At 37.6% G+C, this 19,332-nt stretch overlaps 1 protein-coding gene across 2 annotated transcripts in view; it reads right to left on the bottom strand.

Annotated features, from left to right (window-relative positions):
- Positions 1 to 284: 284 nt before the first annotated feature.
- Positions 285 to 19,332, bottom strand: part of ARHGAP21 (Rho GTPase activating protein 21) — a 118,380-nt gene continuing 99,332 nt past the window's right edge. The window contains exons 9-25 of one of the 2 annotated variants that reach the window (XM_074900140.1): positions 16,212 to 16,370; positions 15,955 to 16,057; positions 15,826 to 15,862; positions 15,170 to 15,295; positions 14,110 to 14,394; positions 12,980 to 13,044; positions 12,750 to 12,886; positions 11,230 to 11,372; positions 10,978 to 11,133; positions 10,793 to 10,871; positions 9,411 to 9,484; positions 9,236 to 9,325; positions 7,194 to 7,319; positions 6,954 to 6,995; positions 6,517 to 6,622; positions 4,699 to 4,730; positions 285 to 2,851 (exon numbers count right to left, since the gene is read on the bottom strand). In XM_074900140.1, the coding sequence (XP_074756241.1) occupies positions 1,118 to 2,851; positions 4,699 to 4,730; positions 6,517 to 6,622; positions 6,954 to 6,995; positions 7,194 to 7,319; positions 9,236 to 9,325; positions 9,411 to 9,484; positions 10,793 to 10,871; positions 10,978 to 11,133; positions 11,230 to 11,372; positions 12,750 to 12,886; positions 12,980 to 13,044; positions 14,110 to 14,394; positions 15,170 to 15,295; positions 15,826 to 15,862; positions 15,955 to 16,057; positions 16,212 to 16,370 (3,494 nt within the window). In that variant the 3' untranslated portion in view covers positions 285 to 1,117. Of the gene's footprint in view, positions 2,852 to 4,698; positions 4,731 to 6,516; positions 6,623 to 6,953; positions 6,996 to 7,193; positions 7,320 to 9,235; positions 9,326 to 9,410; positions 9,485 to 10,792; positions 10,872 to 10,977; positions 11,134 to 11,229; positions 11,373 to 12,749; positions 12,899 to 12,979; positions 13,045 to 14,109; positions 14,395 to 15,169; positions 15,296 to 15,825; positions 15,863 to 15,954; positions 16,058 to 16,211; positions 16,371 to 19,332 lie in introns of both variants that reach the window. The other variant, XM_074900141.1, reaches the window with a different exon arrangement.

The raw sequence follows: 19,332 nt of genomic DNA, 5'->3' as shown, positions 1-19,332 counted from the left end.
GGACATGTTTTTTTCAGTGCTACAATACCAGTATATTTAAACACAAACCAACCTGCTACATACCTTAGAACCAGACAATCTGCCAAGATGAGAATATTTAACCAGCTGAACCTCTCTCTCATACGCTAACCTTCATGGTTTCGTCCCACAAAAGACATTAAAGAGAAGCACCTCTCATCCAGGAGCAACTGGAGGTTTTTGATCTGAGGGCAGCTACTGCTTGAAACTTCTAAACATGACATTTTAAAACCGTTCATTAGAATGAATTCGCATGACGCAAAGAGTCACCAAAACAATTTTATTTCCAGTGTTTAAGTGGGTATGCACACAGGCATGATACAGATTTGGATTCATTAGGTCTTCATGCAGAATTATATTCTCAATAAAAGAAACCAGTTCCATCCAGTATCCACTATCTACACGCCTATGTTACAACATTTATATCAAATCTGGTATCTGAAGAAAAGATACACATGTAATATGTACATTTAAGTTACTTATTTTACAGAAAGATTAAAAATTCAAGTCACATAAAACTCAAAATCTGTATTAAAATTGGAAATATAAAACTCCAATATTTACTGGAATGCCTAAGGAATGGAAGCTCTGTAGCCACCTGTGTTAACATTTGTAAAATGTAGTGAAACTCGTTAACAGTAAAATGCATTCATTTGTTTGTAATAAGTTTTTCTAATTTAACAATATGGCACCCTAACAAACCAAATGAATTTATGATGAGGCACTTGTTAGTGACTAAACCAAAAGAACAATTTTTCTGCATACTAATGCCAGGCCAACTCTCAGTCAGAAAACCATGTATACACTACACAGCATGTTGCATCAGATGCTTTGTTCAACATTTGTATGCAGCCATCAAATATACTTTTTCTTAAAATATATATATATATATATATACTTTAGTGTTCTTCTGGCTGTGGTAATGCACTGTGAAGACGTTCCACAGAGCATATTGATGAAACCAGCCCAAATGGAGGCTGCATAACAACAACAGTACAGGAAAATATATATATATGTACACACACACACACATACACACAGTTACTGGGAAGTGTAACAGGAAGTTAATGAATTGCTGTAGTGGACATATCTCCCCATTTCAAAGATACTGATAGAATCGAGATCTAACCACTTGGGTCCCAGACAGTTTATGAGGATGGGCATCAACTGCTGGGCTAAAGTTGTTTTTGTTCATGTTCTGATAATTTTCACCGTTTACCTGGTCTGGTGGCTGAAATGGTCCCAAAGGTGGTGTTCTATTAATTAAAGTCAAGCTGCTGGAAGAACTGCCTTCATCTGCCTGTATCTCTGCAGATAAAGGCAGGTCTACTTTTGATATATCTGCTAAGCTAGTGTTCTCAAGTCTGGGCTTTCCAGTTTCACCCGTATTAAGGTCAGTTGTGCTAGTGCGTAAACGCTCTCGTGCAAGCCAGTCTGAGATAGAGAGGTCCTGTGCTGGACATTTTGGCTTCAACCGATTCACAGCTGAAAGCTCAGATTCTCTCTCTCTACTTTGACTTGGCTCTTGAGCTTTCCAAGCGTTCAGGACACTTATTTCAGCAAAATCCCTCTGTCCTCCAAGCGTATGCCTTCGCCTGATATTTTTTCTCTTTGCAGTCTCTGCAGAGTTCGCTTTTTGATTCCCAACTCCAAACATGTCATCTGCAGATGATTTGAGTCGCAGCTTTAACCTATCTGTGATTTTAAGTCTCCAGGTAGGTTCTTGTTTGTCAGCCTCACTTCTGGCTGATGTAGCTAAACTGCTTGTCGATCTTCCTTTTTTCATTATGTCAAACATTTTGGTCACAGTAGGCAAGTCCTTCTCACTCTTTGCATCCCCTGAACCCTCACTGTCCGTTTTGTGCCGTGCAGACTTTCTCCTAGACAGTGTATCACATTCAATAAGTTTGTGCGAGCTAAAAAGTCTGCGACTCTCTAACTTTGGTGTTGAACTTCCCTCAGTACAACTTACTTCGCTTTCTTCAGAGTTCCTCCGACTGGTCTTTACCACTTCTGAAACTTTCCCCTTGGACAGCCTTTCAGCAGCAGCACTGGTGGCAAAGACAGGGAAGTCACTTTCACTGTCCGTCTCCATAGGACGCCCTTCGCTGATCAATTCACTTCTTTCATCATCAGCATCTTCTCCCTTGCTTTCTGTCACCGACTGCACCTCAGGGCTCAGCATACTGCCATCTAAACCAGTGAGATACATAGTAGATGAAGTAGTTGAATAATCCGAGGTGATGGAACTGACATCAGCTGCTAAAAACTCATTGTGTTTAACTTCAGGGCTGGCTACTTTTTTGCATGAGTATCTGTGCTGGGAAGCCTGGGACGAAGTACTTAGCATAGTGCCGGAGTCAGACACTGTCTCCTCAACCTGGGAAGAAGATTGTGAAATGGGCATTTTTGGGTTATTCTTCTGCGTGGCTTGGAGACAGCTGAGATTCTGTGATTTTGAACATTTTTCATGGTAAGGCAGTGAAGGCTCCTCTGACAAGATACTTTCTTTCTTTAATGACTTCTTTTCATCCTTCACAACATTCACATCTTTTTTACTGCTGTTCTCTTTTTCCTTCAGGACAAACATCCTCTGTTTTCTACCTATGTCTCTCTCTCTTTCATAGTCTCCTTTAGCTATGTCCTCTTTTGTTGTGTCACCACGAGACTGTTCTGCAAGCTCCTTCTTGAAAAAAACACTATCCAACTCATCCTCTGAGCTGCTTGGCTGAGGTTTCTCTTTTGTTTTTTTCCGCTTGCGACTAGCTGCTGCAAAAATGGAGGACACAAGCAGTTCCTTGCTATACTGATCCTTTCCAGAACCCCAAGAACCCTGTTTTTTTTTAAAAAAAGAGAGGGCATGATTAGAAATCAGAAAGCATTTGTTAGCCTGAGACTTTTTAAAAACATGTTCTGAGCTTCACAGTAGTCTTTATTCAGGAAATATTTCTCTTTCTGTAGCCTACAAGACATTGCCCAAGAAGTCAATTTTAATCCTGAGAATTCCACTTTTTATCTGAATCCCTTCAACTTAACAAGAACTAGTTTGTATATACAACTATTTAGTTTCTGACTGACTAATAAAGCAGGCTCCGTTACAGCAAGGCAACCTTTTCAAGACTGGTTTGCAACAGAAACTCAACCAACACTAACAAAAATATTCATGGTTATCCAGAACCTCCTGCTCCATGCAGCAGAGAATGTCACCCGCTCTTGATGCAGAGCTCAGAGATGAGGGCAGGGTGGGCAGAAGACATGCATTAGGTCTTGCTGAGAGGCCCCCAGGAAACAAGCATCTGAGAAGCCTGCACAACAACCACCCTGCAGTGACGGCCTGGTCTCCTGCACAATGACTGCCTACAGGCAGTGCAGACAAAGAACCTTCTGGGCAGCAGGCAACACCTCTGAATTGGCAGACAAGTGCCAATCCAAAACCGACTGGCAAAAGACCACTGGGTGTCAAGGCCTACCACTTTCCAAGTGACCACAGCAATTCTTCTCACTACTCAGGTGCCACTCTTGCATTAGCTACTGTCCCCATAAAGGATGGGTGAGCTCTGCACATTTTTTCCCATGGGTTGGGAACAGATACATGTCCTTCTCACCAAGAAGGATGCATCAAGCAATGCAGCCGGCTGGAGCTCCACTTGGGATGTGTCTGGCTGAGCAGTAAGGAAGCTCCTGGCCCAGGCAATCTGTGTGCAGCCGCGCCACTGCTCACAGGCCCGTGACTATGTGCTGTTGCTCTGTGCTGCTTGTAGGGGATGGTCAGCAAAAGGCAACCTGCAGCGTCCTGGCACAGGCAGTGTGACGTGGTGTCCTGGAAGTTGGGCTTTTTTGGAGCAGTGGCTGAGCACCAAACAGCTGGGCTGCCATCCCAACAATGAACCAGAAGGATGCATTAAGTCTGGTTCTCAGCTCAAGAGGGGGGCATCAGTGATACACCTAGAACACACGCCAGCATAAAGCTGTATCATGTGCTCACAGCTGACTGAGGCCAGCCACATGCTGCCATAACACCCTGTGCTACAGACACCCAGTGTTAGCAACTACTGAACACCAGCCTAAGAGACTGGAAGATTTGTCCATGGGTCCACTGAGAACTCTGTCATTAAACTGAAGACTGAACTGTTGCCCATGTTCCAGTCTTACTTCCCCACTATCTACAAGGCTGTCCTCCCAAGCACAGCAATACTTCCTAGGGAGGTTTTGCATAGCAACCTTTAACCACAACCTCTGGCTTGAGGAGGAGGAGCTATCATTATCTTGTGAGGAAGAAAAGGCTGAATTCTACATGTACTTTTGTCAGTGAAATAGGGAAACACAAATGCTGTCTGGGAGCAAGTAGGATGCCAGCAGTGACAGTGAACATACTATGTACATTTACCTCTACTAAATGAGATGCAAAAAGGAGGTAAACGCTCACAATTGCAAGAGTTTGGAACAAAGCTGTATATGTGTGCAGCTGCCTGCTTTGGCAGAAGCAGCTAACTGCAAACAAGTGACACTTTTCCAATGTAACACTTTAAAATTGTTTGCTGAGAAAACAATATTACCACTCATTCAGAAAATTCTACATAAGCCTTATAATACATCTGCATGTAAGTGATTTAATAAAGCAAGCAAATATCTAACAGATTTCAGAAGCTTCTAACTATATCATTTCACAAAATAGTTTACCTTAGATTTTGCTGAGTCACTAGTAGCTGAATCTGTGGAAAAATTAAAAAAAAAAACAATTCTGCTCAGTTCTATGCAATTTTTTTGTTGTTGTTACAGACAATGCTGGACTTATGGAAAAAGACAAGCACGGAACAAAATGTGAAGCAAATAAAAACCAGAACAGAGTGAATAGTCAGAGCTCACAAAGATGCAAGCTGCACCACAGAAAGCCACCGCCATGAAAAGATGCTGTGAATTGTAGGCAGAACCAGCTCAATGATAGGAATGGCAAAGGAGCCCTGTTCTTCTAAATAAAAACCAGAAAAACTGATGTTTATTCGATGTTTTAAGTATACAGCTCCTGCAAAACCGCAGCTGAGACACCTTTTCAGGATCGTACTGTGTACTTTCCTGAGATTCAGGATACACAAAGCAAAATTGAATGTCTTAGTACTGTTGGCTGCCCTAGGTACAAATCATGGTTCATGTAGTCATAATTCTTTTTAGAATAAAGAGTTTTAAAAGGAATTAAGTCATATTTTGTGTGTAAAAACCCCAATTATATATCTCTCCACCTCTGACTATGTATAGGTAAAATTTTATTTTTTAATTGGCTAGATTTCAGCAGCTACCAGTTTTGTACTTTTCTATAAACAAGCGCTATTATGAAATGAAAAATGGACACCATAGTTTTACTCTCTCGCAAAACCCAAGATTATACAATTACAAAGGGGGTAGGAAGGGGCTAGCACAGTGACTAAAAAAGCATGAACTTGGATGTGTTCCAGCTTTAGGGACTTTCTCCCTAGGAAGAAAGAGCCGAGCCCCCTGCCACACCCCTTTTTGACACATGGCTAATGCTTTATGACTAGAAAGACTGGTAGACCATACCATGCTATTTCTCCTCAGGGTCTGCTTCAGAGATAACAAGAAACAGCAGAAAAACTTTTAAAAAGTAGCATTGATCTGTTTAAAATACTCTTAAAAGAAAATTTACAGCACAGATCAACTGGGTTTTTTCCATTTACAAGAAACGGGGGTTTCTGCAGACAAGGCAGCTACAGTGTGGGCAACAGTCCTCCTTCTTCCTACAGTTCCAGCTGTCCATCAGTGACATCACAGAATCCACTAATGACATCACCGTGTGATAGACTCCTCCCACTTCGCCTGTTACAACATCAGTATAAAGTGACTGTTTCAGTAAGTGCTGAACAACCCTTTGAAAACTGAAACAAAAGCTAGAGATGAAGGGATAACATTTGTGGGATACAACATGCTGGGTTAGTGCAATAGTATAGTGAAGGGAGGGGGGGGAAAAAAGTCACCAAAAAAGAGCCTGCAATGCTTGTCCTTAGCCACAAAAGAGGATGGCATTTATAAACAGAAGGAAATCAGCTTTAGTATAGACATACTGCAACATACTTAAAGTGCCCATCACTTGACAAGAAAACAGAACTCAATGTGTTGCATTCCTAACGTTGGGAAGGAGCAATATTAGAACACCACTGACGATCAGTCTTTCTGCCATCACAGCAAACCACTTTACAGCAGCTTATCTGCTTCACCTCACGATGATGATTACATGGGTTACTGTGAATAAATAAAATAGTATGTCCAAGCCTCATCTTTTAATGATTATACTCCTGTTACACAACAAAGTTTTCCAAATTATATCATGCATGACTATCAACAACTCAAGTCTTTAAGAAGTGTTAATGATCTTTTGGAAAAGAGAAAAACAGATTATTAGTAAAAGAAAGTAGGAAGAGAGTTACAGTAAGTTAACAGAGCACGTTATTCTAGCCTATGGACTAACACTGTCCAGGCAAGAGTTACCTGATACGTCTCCAGGAGATACTCCCGTTCTTCCAATGTTGGTGAGTAAATGATCTATGTTTGGCACTGGCTGAGATTCTACAGTGTTTTCCTCCTGAACTGCTGTCTATAGTTAATAAACAAAGATCTCTTCATCATCGTTTCACAAATAATTCGTTATGATTCAACAGCATTTAGAAAATTGCATTATTCACCTGAGGACACGCTTTCCTCACGTGTTCTTATTTTCCCATTTTGATTTATGCTTTTGAAACAAATGCACAGCTTGCTTTTTTAAAAAAAAAAATTGTCACTGCAAGGACTGGAGAGCTAAAAAGGTGCTTCTGAAGAGCAAACCGTATAGCGATGTAATAAGAAATCTATACACATTCTAGAAGCAGCAGAAGCAGATTCTAAACTAAGATAATTAGAACACAAATATTTATGATAATACTTACAAGAGGTTCTTCAGCATCATCTTCTGTGAAAAACCAGTCATGCTACAATTTAAAATAAAAAAGGTGAAAACCCCACAGGAAACACAAGACCCAAATGTGGAACAATCAAACATGGAACTACTAAAAATGATATCCTGGAGTTCAAAGGATAAATACCAGACCCAAACTGGCCCAATGAGAGAAGAGCTGGTCAATCTGTGTACGATCTTATTTTTTAAATAATGAAATGCATCCACTTACTTTTTGGATGAGTGTTTCTACAATTTTGTATTGATCTGGCATGTGCGTAACCATGTGTGTCATGTTATCATCAGATGTCCTCACGAGTGTTGGACCAAATACTATTGCCAGGTTTCTTGGTTCCATCTAAGAAATTAAATATTTGACATCATACATTTATAATGAAAAAATACAGTAATATGGACTAAGTACATTCATATAACACTATTAATATATTTGAGAACCATTTTAAATAAGGACAAAGAAAAGGTTTTTAAAGAACACATTACTGACTCAGATAGGACGTTACACTACACTAAAACTCTTCTATACATAGCTGCAATAAATGCATCCAGCATTTCTGCAGTTCAGAAGCCAACCTTCCTCAACTCGCAAGTAAATAGCTCCACAAGCACAGAAAACTCAAGAACTCAGATATAATCTTTATACTTTCAGGGTGATTTTTTTTTCTTCCCATAAAGACTATTTGTTTTGTTTAGAAACTCTGTTTAAGATTTTTTTTTTTTTTTTTAAATTTTTTTAAGAGGGCATTGGTAGTTGCACGTTTCTTTTCTGTTTCTTTTCCTGAAAATGTTTACACGACACACGAAAAATTGAGCAATCAAATACTGTATTATGTGTACAGAGAGCTCATTCAATTTGCATCTACTTTGGAGGTGGCAGCAGCAACCAACATCAGACCCAACACATCTATTCATGAGACAGACTCATGTTATTCAGTCATGTCACAACATCAGTCATCCACTTAATTTACTTTTAATGTTACATCTTTGACAAGTAATTCCACAAAAGCAGCAGCAGAATACGTATCTGGCATTTTTGCTTACTTCTCTGACTTACAGTTTACTGTTGTGACATAGAATACACTAGTAATACATAAAAGGCAATGTCCTTGTGCTTACCAGAAAGAAGATGCAAACATGACATGAGCCCCTAATGCTCACTTTGACTTGAATTGTGGCCTTGTCAACTCATGAAATTACATTATCACCTCACTCATCTAGCTTTACGTGTTCCATAATATTAAAAATTATTTAAACAATGTTTACACAGCATACAAAAAGCATAAAATGATAAAGGTTTGCTTTAGGCATTGCACTAAAAAATTACATTTACTATCATTTCCTTATAATGCCAGCTATAATTCCACTAAAGGTTCTAATTTGTTAAATGCTTTTTCTTATATGTACACACACACACATATTTTTCTTTCACATTTAACTAGAAAGTATTATTTGCAGAACTGATGTTGGAACCTACCATACTCACTTGAATTGAGGCATTTTCTGATCTTTTAAATGATTTAAGATTGGCCACAGGTTTCTCTATATAGAATCCATCACATCCATTTTTCTCCTGTACCCTGCACACTGGTAGCCAAGTAACAAGCCACCAAGCTACCTGTCCTGAGGTAAGCATCCATAAGCACACTCACACTGTGTAAAGCTTTGCATCCAGTTACCCTTCCCCAAGAGCTAAAAAAACCATTTACTGTAGGATTACAGCATGCATAGAAGCACATAACAAACTAACTCTTCCCCACCCCATGAAAATGACAGAAAGCTATCCTTAGTGGTGGACTAAGACCCTGTAGTGATGAACTACCACCCTCTACAAGAATTTTCTTTCTTAAAACCAGCATCTTTTGGGGTCATCATTATTTACAGCAAGTCCTAGTCTTAAAAACTACTCAAGTGTCCAGGAAGCCAGGCTTCACACAAATCTGGTGGCTGGTGCAACTACCTCTCTCAACAGGTTCTCTCAGATCACAGACATTTGTCTGTCCTGCCCAGGCACACTCTTATTGCTGTCTAGATGGGATTATATGAAATTTATAGCCTTGGGACAAATTTAGGAGGTAGGCAGTTATTCCCACAAGAATTAATACCAATCTGAATAAAATTAATTCACAGTAAACAAGTGCTAATTTTTCAGGACCTTAGTCTAATCCAAGTACCTTCTCAACAAATAATAATCCTGCACAAAAACTCTACTTAGTGAATGAAACAAACAAAAATACATTATACTTTTGTTTCTGGTACCTTGTTTTTTTCTGAGTTCTCTGCTACTGTCTTCAGATGTGCAGAAAGAAACTTGAGAGTCTCATAATGATGTTCCGGTAAATCATGAATCTGCAACAAGGAATCACTATTCAGAACATTAAACATTTAATGCTAATTTTGTAGTCCATCTGCAACACACCCGATTTCATCTTACCAGTCTCTTCAGTGTTTTTAGACGCTCAACAGGATCTTCTTTTCTATTGGCATCTATAAAATCTGCGTATTTGTCTGTCAAAGAAAGCAGAAATTAATCATATATAAGTAAGTATATACACCCCCACACCCCAGCTCCACTCCCCTGTGAATACAGGTAACATACATATACACGTGAATGACCGTTGGAAGTCATATATTAGCTTGTTATATTGTATATAGGATAGTAAGATGTCAGTGGGGGAAAAAAACCCCAGCTTTCACAGAATATCACAACAGTAAAATTGCAAATTTTACTCAATTCTTTTTGCAAATTCATAATTCCTTCACCATCAGAGAAATCCTATTTACAGCTCTCATTCTTAAACTCTATGATCACCAGGACTCCTTGCTCTTCAAGGAATAAAGAGAGTATTTATTACAGAGAGAAGTGCTAAGGCTTGAACAACAGGCCCAAGCCAGAGCTGACCTATAGATGAATCCTGTATATTTTATAAATAACCATTGTGCTAGTAGGTATTGTACTAAGTTATAACCATCCACTTATGCTGATGTAGAAAGTGCTAAAGCATTGAAATGCTGAAGCCTGAACAACAGGCCTTGAGCTGAAGCTGCTAACTTAGCATGTAGTCATTAACAAAATATGTAAACTCACTAGTCAAAGATGCAGCTTAAATAGAATATAATCAGTAGTGAGGATGAAAAGCCGAGAGAATGTATCCAACTTTCCTTTCTCAGCCTTGTTCAAGGCTGAGAACCCAAGTATTTGGCCTTGTTTAAACTCCCTTGGTTTCCCTGCCCCTGAGACCTGGCCAGGCTTTGGATGGAATCCAAGGGGAGAATGAAACCAGAAGTTTTCCGCTCAAAACAAAGGTGCTGGTTATTCTGGCTTGCCGATCTCTAGTATATGAGGCTGGACCCGCTTGCAGGGACTTTGGATGCATCACCTGCAGGTGGATGCATTGCATAGGATTTCCCGCTTGCCAGGACAGGCTCTCCAAACCCTTGCTGTAACCGGGGCTCCCCAGCAACTGCAGATCTGGATCATGGTAACGAATGCAAGTGGTGATGTATCTTTCTTAATCACTATTCTCTCTCTCACGTAGTAATGATTTGATGCATTACCCTGTATTTTCCTATTTGTTTGCTTTAAGTGCATTAATCTGCTTTTCTTACTGCATGTTTTCTCTATTACTGTTACATTATTTAGCTATCACTAGTAAAATATGCCTACTCTTTTCACTCTGGTATCCGAGTTTAGTTGGTATCCTTAATCAGCAGAACAGAGTTAGGATGATTCCACTGGATTTTCTCTTAAATCATGTGAAAGCTGTAAGACAACCATTCAACAGTAATTCCTAAAGACAAAAGTGAACAACTTACCATTAGTAAAAAGGGGTTCTGGAAGCTTTCTGAAGAAGGATTTCAGCAAACTGCTTATCACATTCAAGTCTCGCCATTTCTGGATTTTAGAAGAAGAGGACAAACAGGCTTTATATTTCTATCATCACAACACAAGCAGACGTTTTTGGAAGTTCAATCTGGAAACAGTGTGATCAAAGACTTACATCATCATGAACATCAATGTCAGTCATTCCTTTGTTGAGCTCTTCTTGCATACTGGAGATGGCAGCATTATTTCCAGGAACTCTGTAAATACCTGTGTACTCAAGACCTCTTTCTTCAACCAGTTTGCAGCATATATCAACAATCAGTGGAATATACTGAAGAAAAATTGAAGTTATATATACATTTTAAAGTAGTTCATACAAAAAAAGTATTGTAAAATCACAATGGAAAGAAAAATTGTCCTTCCTTACTTTGTTGGTATGAGCTGGGGGACAATCGTCTAGTCTAACACCAAATGTTCCTACAGCAGATGGCTTCTTTTCAAATGTCTTCCTCATAATGCTTGGAATGCCTTTTCTCCATGTTCCCTTGTCTTTTGGTGGGCTTGTCTCATCTTTTTGTTGTTAGTATAATGCCAACAAGGAAATAAAGAAGAAAAATAAGAATATTTAAGTCACAAAAATTACTATGAATACAGGTAACAGATTCGCAAAGATCAAATAACACCTACTGCATTTTTACCTCTTTTGTGATGCAAAAGATACATTTAAACATACACCCCAGATTTAGAAAAGCAAGTAGATGGATGGTACTGTGGAGTTTCATAATTTAAGACTAAAGGTACATAAATTACATTTAAAAAAATTGAAGTCTACATTTAGGAAAGCAAGATTAAGCCTCTACTGAAACACAGTGCAGCACCAAATACCTATGAAAATATACAGCCATGCTCACACTTCTGCAGACCTACTCACTCTTTCAAAAATGACCAGATTTTAGTCACTCCTAAACGATTTCAAGCAGGACTCAAACAATTAAAAGTATTAGCCATCCAAAAATCAAATTAAAAGTTCAGTTGCTCTGTTTACCTCTCCTATACAATCCATGTAGCAAACTGTAATTCCCATTTATCCTGTACTGCAAGTGGCCTAATACAATAGTACTTCCTTCTTACTGAAGTATACTCTTTCAGCAGATTTGACATTTACTTAACATCTGCAATTTAGTTAAATGATCTGTAGCACAGCAGGAGCAAAGGGACATTGTTGGAATTGTGCAAAACTGGTTGATCAAAAGTGATCAGCCAGTTGCCTGAATTTATATGCAACATCCTTGCAAGAACAGTCTGATCAGAAATACAGTATGTATACACATTCTTGGGGGGAAAAAAAAAAAGTAGCTTGTGACATTATTTGATGAAGTTCAGTTACTGATTTAGGTTTGCAATGCCAGCTCATTGGACTTTTTCAGAACTCAGCAGGCATTAATTTTGTTCTGGAAAAAAATAATATAGTTTTACTTCTGTATTTTAAAGATTAAGACAAAAAAAGACATGTTCTTCTCTACTTCTAAACACTTCTGTGGAAAACTTTAGTTTATTAACAGCATTATTTAAAATATGAATTTACCTTGTGACTTCCAAGTCAGCTGGAGACAAAATTATGATTTTTACAGAAAATTATTTCCAAAGCTTGGCAAAATTTTGGTCACAAGAAGCATAACACCCATATTTTACTACTGTTAACACTACATAGAGCTGTAGGAAAAAAACACCCACAACCCTGTTGAGAGAGGACTAGAAGAAAAAACTTCAAGACCTGAAACATAACATCTAAATGAAGTAGTTACAAGAAATGAGTGATTATAGCTGAAGCTTAAGAAAACCTGGTTAATACTTGTTTTGCATCTGCATATTCATAAATTTGAAAAAGCTCAAAGGACACCTCAATGGGGCTATAAGGAGCTAAAGAAATATATAAAACATCCAGACCTTTAGTGAGAAGCTTCCTTTCAGACTCATCCTTAGGGGAATGTGGACTCTGGGTCCTCTGTTCTGCTTTAGTTCCAAGCAGTGTCTGTCTGATACTTAGACTCTGGCGAGGTGTTTTGGGAGACGGCTCTGTTTTGCTGCTTGAAGAACTGAAAGAAGATATATTACTTCAGTAAAAAGAAGCTAGATAAGAAGCCCACAGAAACTATAGCAGCATATAATTCACCTACCTCATCATTGTACTGTATTCTTTAATCCTTCGACTAATTAGATCTCTACTAGTGACACCAGTATCCTATAAAACAAATTGAGATCTACTTTACAATTTTGTAAAATTTAACAAATACTTTTTACTTTCAGAATATGATTGACTCTTCCTGTCAACAGACAGACATGAAAAATTAACATTTCTGTACAGTTTAAAAAAAATAAATCTAACAAGAATAAGGACAGAACATTAAAAAAACATAAGGAAAACTAAAGTGAGTAATTACAAATTTAATGCTGCTATTTAGACTTTTTTTCGAAGCAATACAATCTGATTACATCCTGTTAAATTAGAAATAAGTTTAAATAGAAAACAGGCAAGTCAACACACCCTACTACTCTGAAAAATCCAATCCTATGTACACACAGTATTTACATAACTGATTTCTACTACACATTCAGCTCAAACAGCTGTGAATTCTCAACCGTGTTTTTATCCATCTGTCTATTAGTGTTTATTAATTCATTTGCCTTTGGATAATTATTTCAAATCTGAGCAGATGTGCAACACCACAGACATGAGAATATTCCTCTATTGCTCGTCACTGAGATGAAAATGTACTGAGGACAATATTGTGACAGATATCGATATGTTATGTACAATAGTACATGTTTGCCTTTTGTAATTATCATTAATTCACATTTACTTCATAGAAACATCAATAATCAGAGAAACAGGCATCCTTCAAAGTTTCACTTTTTAACTACTGAGAAACTCATCACACTACCAGCGCACACACCACTTTGCAATGCAAGTCTGAAAACAACACACTGGATCTAATACTGCAAATTAACTTTTAAAAAAGATTAGGGATTTTTGACAGATCAGATTTATCTTTAGTCAAATCAGCAATGACATTAATTCTTTCATTTCTAAAGTCTGTTCTCTGATTATGTCAGGGTTTTTTTAACTCAATTCATTTACTCTGTTACCTTGTCTTTCACCTCATTTACTTGCATGTTCCTGCACACACTTTTGGCCTATAGTTTAATTGCAAGTGATGCATTTTGCTGAAGTATTACAAGAAAACACAATCAATTTTTACTTAAAAGACAAGAACTGTGGCTTCTGCATTATATATTATATGATTACCTCATCATTTAAGTTGCTGTTGTCTTGTATTGCTTTAATCCATGCTAGCATATTATCTCTGTCCTCAGCTTGAAACAGATATTCGCAGTCTGATGTGGTGAGTCTAAATACATTTTTCCTCTTGGTTTCACAGTACGAGATGTCTATCAGACAAGCGTTGATGCTTATAGGTTGTTCTTCTTCAGATGGGGTCATTTGTTCCTTTTTATCCTTGTACAAATAAAGTGAATGACCTCGAAGAACAACATATAATTGCTTCCATGGCCGAATGCTCCCACCAACTCGCTGAAAAAACAACCACCAATACATTTGTTTGCTTATTTGTTACAATGAATGTTTCTGGATTACAAAAACTACCTCCAGAAATTTTAAAGAGAAAGATTCACCACCTACGTACACTATTCTTAAGAATGACCTGTGGAAAGACTACACAAGTGGGATTCACTAATTGCTCTCCATTAGAGAAGTGAATTGCTCAACAGCCTGTCATCCCTGATCACCCATTAAATGCGTGCACATATGACAGTAGGGAGAAACAGAATGTGGCTAGAATTTCACAAAGGCATTATTACAAATATAGGGAAAAATATTCAGTGTATTCTTGCCCATGCCTTCTAAACTTCATTCAAGTCAGACTCGCATTTACATGCCACTGCAATTCCAGACTCCCAATTTCCCCTATGTGTTAGTTTGTACTTGTGCAGAAGGTTAATTTGAACTCAACCCTGCAACGTTCATGAAAACTGCATTTTTTTCATTCTTAGCAAACAGGAAGACCAGGAACTGCAATTATCAGGGGACTGATTCTTACCACTTAAGTAAACTCATTTCTAATGACTAATTCACAGATGCTTTGAAATGCACAAAGGAGACTGTAAAAGCAGCTGAGGAATTCTCTAAAGTTAATGTTCTAACAGGTCATACATTTTGTCAGTCTTACTGATGTTCATACCCAAAAAATTTAATTAAAATGCAGAACAGTAAGGTTTCAATTTTCTTATCTTAGTTTTTCACCAGCTTAATATTTGTGCTAGGTTAAAAACCCAAACATGACAGGTACCTTTCCTTTATCTGTAACAAGCTGACGAAAATGGAGCCATCCTTCCTTGGAGGCATCACCAAAGACCTCTGAAGAAGAATCTTTTCGGGAACCAGAGTCTTCTGAAGATTTCTGGCTGTCTGGGACCTAAGGAAAACGTCACAGAATGAACCCCACAATGTACTTCTACACACATTTCTCTATAATCCCTACATTCCAGATGTTTCTCGCTTTAAAAATGCCCCTAGAAATACCCTCCTGGGAAAATATGATTTCTAAAGTTTCCACACAATAGTGGATCTTACATATCCCAAGAATACTTTGAGAAACTGCAGGAGTCTTAGACTCTCCTTAGTAAGTTTTTACATAAGCATGCCATAGATATGCTTTGTTTACAGAGCCTGAGGAAAACGAAAATCAAGGACCACACATTGAGCATAGAAAAAGAGACCATGTTCACCTATGTGATGCATACAACACCAACTGGGGAAAAACATTAGAATCAATTTAAGTATCAAAATCAATCCAAACTATCAATAATTTGATAAGCAACAATTTCAATAAACTTCATGGCTGTGTTTAACACATCATTTTGTATAATGAAGTTGTATAATTCATACAACTTGTCACAGCAGTATGTGTAATTCTTAGGAGTTGTTATATAAGTATTTACCTACCTTAATCCCCTTTAAACTAGATACATGCTTAATGGATCTGTTGGGAGAAAAACAAATGTTAAAATGAGATTTTTATACCTTTTAAAAAAACCTTATCTCCAAATTAACTGATATTTTTCACGAACTCACGATTTTCCCTCTTCTCTGTAGTCATCTAGACCTTCATCATATGACTTTGATCTCTCAGTTTTTGCAGCAGGCTGGCTATCCAGTACACTAGGCCGGATGGATTCTACAAACAAATAGAAACTTTTGAGTATGCAGAAACCTGAAACACGTTTTTACAATTTATTTCAAGCAATAAAGAGTTTACAGTTTTCACTCCTATTCCCTGGAGTGCAAAAGGAAAAAGTTACATGAGAAAAAAAGATGAAATCAACACTCACCATGATCATGTGAAAGCTGTCGCCGAATTAAAGGGATTGGAGATGTGGGACTGGGAGGAACAGTTGTTACAGCTGGTGCTTGAGAAGCAGATGCAGAAATAACAGCAGAAGCAGGAATGTGTGCAATATCATGGTCAATACTAGGACTAGTCGGTTCATCTACAAAGGCAGTATGTCATATATTAACATATTAAATGCATTAATCAAATGCTCAAACTAAATAGCTGTCTGAACTTCTCATTACTGGTATATCAGATACCTTAAACATGAAGCTGTTCAAACAAACATAAGGATCCAATTAATTCACACTGTCAAATGTACTCTTTTTTAAGAAAGAGAAGCCTGTTTCATTTCGTAGGGATGTTAATTGTACATTAGAGATAACGGCAAAGAACATAATATCTGATTATAGATTTTGCTATGAGTGAATGAAAAAGGAATTATTTGCTAGACTATTTTTGTTTATGTGCATAAGTGAAAAACAAACATTGTATCAGTAAATCTAAACACGAAAGACAGATAACTACAATTTCCTACAATAAAACAAGGGCAGACTATTGAAAAACATTTGGTTTAAATGTGTGTTCAAATAATAAAGCCAAGTTACAAGCAAACAAAAAAAGCATTTTAAACTGATACCCAGCATCCAGTGAACCAATCCCCCCCATCCTCCATACATTCAAATAAAGAAGCAAGTATTTAAAAGATGGCACTACTACATACCAATTAGTTCTTCCACTAATTGTTCATACAAACGGTTGCATGCTGTACATGCCCAGCACCTCACAGTCTCAATAGCCACAAGGGTCATCATGAAAGATTCCAGAAAGCTTTTAAGTATTTCTAATATTTAACGTGTTTCTTACAAGATGGAAGAAGTCAAAAGATACATTTTCAATCATTCTGAGAAAAGAGTCATAACATCTTCTAGAACACATTACCAGAACTAGAAAAATAATCCTACTTCATGCTCCGGTAGAAAAGGGGATGGGAAGGAAGGGGAAAAAAAAAAAGTCACAAGCAGGGGCTGAACTGTACTGCCGTAATGAATATGAATGTATTCTAGGTGCTAAGAATTGTAATATGCAGAGCTACTGAAAAGCCTATTGAAATCAATGAACACTCACAGACAGAGGTTTATTCTTTGCTTTGTGTGAACACAACTGCGTGTGCTGCATTGTGCTTTTCCAACAGTCACTAACAGTTCCATTAAGGGAGCACTTCTACCATCAAAATTTGGCAATGTATATTTAAAACAAGGCAATAAACAATTAAAGTACAGGAAGGTTTAGCAATAACAGCCCTCTAAATTGCCTGGAGTGGAAAATACAATAATTTTTGATGTTATATGTTAAAAAAGCATACCCCCAAAAAAACTAGCTGCAAACTAGAAACATTAATAAAAAGGGAAAGCAAAAGAATTCACCACAAATCCGATACTACAATTTTTAAATTTTTTTAAGTTTTACTTGTGTCCACAGTGATAAATTAGAAGCATTTACAAACCTCTTCCCTACAGCAATAGGAGACAGGAAGAACCTCAGTTACACTTTCATTTCCAAACTACAACAGCTCACTGTCCTATTGACTTTTTTTTATTTGCCCAACTTCCCTGCAGCAAACCCTGAGAGAAGCATAGGAACGCCAAATAAGGAACAGAACCACTCAGTGTAAAATTAATTAGTTTGTAACATGCAAACTGGAAGCACTCAGCTTTAAGTTATTTATGTTACAGACTTATCTCAAAGTCTTATCTCAGAGTCTGTACTCCCCAAAATTACAAAAATGCTAATGCTTGAAATAAATCTGTGCAAGCTGTGAATACAAAGTGTTAGGCAACACTACACAATTTCCCACAACACTTAAATCCAACAATTCAGCTGAGGAAAAACAGTTTCTAAGTCCTTGAAAGCAACAATAATTATTCAAATTATTATTACTTCACAGTGGGTCTAATCCCCAGATAAATCAACATTAAAGTGGTTTTAGAAATAAGCAAGCTTTAAAGAAACTGCAAATGACATTAGTACAGGAGGAAAGTAACTGTTCAATCCCTGAAGAGGTTGAAGATCAGCTAATGGCAAACTTTTCTATGATATAAAGTGATTACAGAGCAAACCATGATGTACACCATGAGTTACTGCCTAATAATTTAATGTATTCGCAAACACGATTGCTGCTGTCCAGTAAGAAACAAATTCCAAAAACCTACATGTATCCCTTGCACTTTGACTTTTTAGCATTTGCAGTATTTGTCCTCTCTTTTTAATTTCCTTGATTAATCAGTGTATTTGCACCCCAAAACTCCTTGTACAGCATATGAAAGGATGTATTTGGTTCACCAATCAATGAAAACTACTGTATCCGAAATGCGGTGAAGTGTATAGAAAAAACAAGCCAGAGGGGAAGCCACACAAAATAATTCTTTCAGTTTGTTATCTCACGGATTACCAGTGTCCCTTTAAATATCTGTAACAAAAAAGGTCCAAGACTCCCAGACTAGTACTTAGTTTTACTTTTCAGTTGAGAAAAGGATACAAATACAATTTGTTCTGCATTATTGTCTATGAAACCGCCCAAGAGACCAGCCATCAGAAAATGAACCAGCATGGTGACCATCTCTGGCAAATGGGAAGATGCCACTTGTCACCTCTGTCCGAACATGAGCATGCAACTCGTCAACAGTTGCAACTAGTGATTTTCAGAAAGAGTCTTTCAACACAAAAACATTTACAGGGGATAAGACACTGAAAACTTGTAATAAACAGGCAACATAGGTCTAACTGCGTTGGAGTAACTTGCAGTAAACTGATCTGCTAGCTAAAGCAGAGAGAAATCAGTGTATCAAAGTACATTTAAACTGCAGTGCAGCTGGAGATCAGAGACCTACAAAGAGAGGCAACATCTGTACGCAATGTAAGTGATCAGGAAAAATACTAACATTCTGACTCTGCAAAGACAAATTTACACTGAATGGACTCAGAGGCAGAACTAGATATTTCAAAATTAAGAATTACATGGGTGAGAAAGCCTGACAGAGAAGAGATACTATTCCCACTCTGTGAATGAAGAACTAAAGAACAAGTGTTAAACCATTTTTCAAAAATTCAAAGTAATGCAC

Source organism: Athene noctua, chromosome 2 (genome assembly GCF_965140245.1).
Source record: "Athene noctua chromosome 2, bAthNoc1.hap1.1, whole genome shotgun sequence".
Lineage (NCBI taxonomy): Eukaryota > Metazoa > Chordata > Aves > Strigiformes > Strigidae > Athene > Athene noctua.
This window is presented reverse-complemented; position numbering and strand designations above follow the sequence as displayed.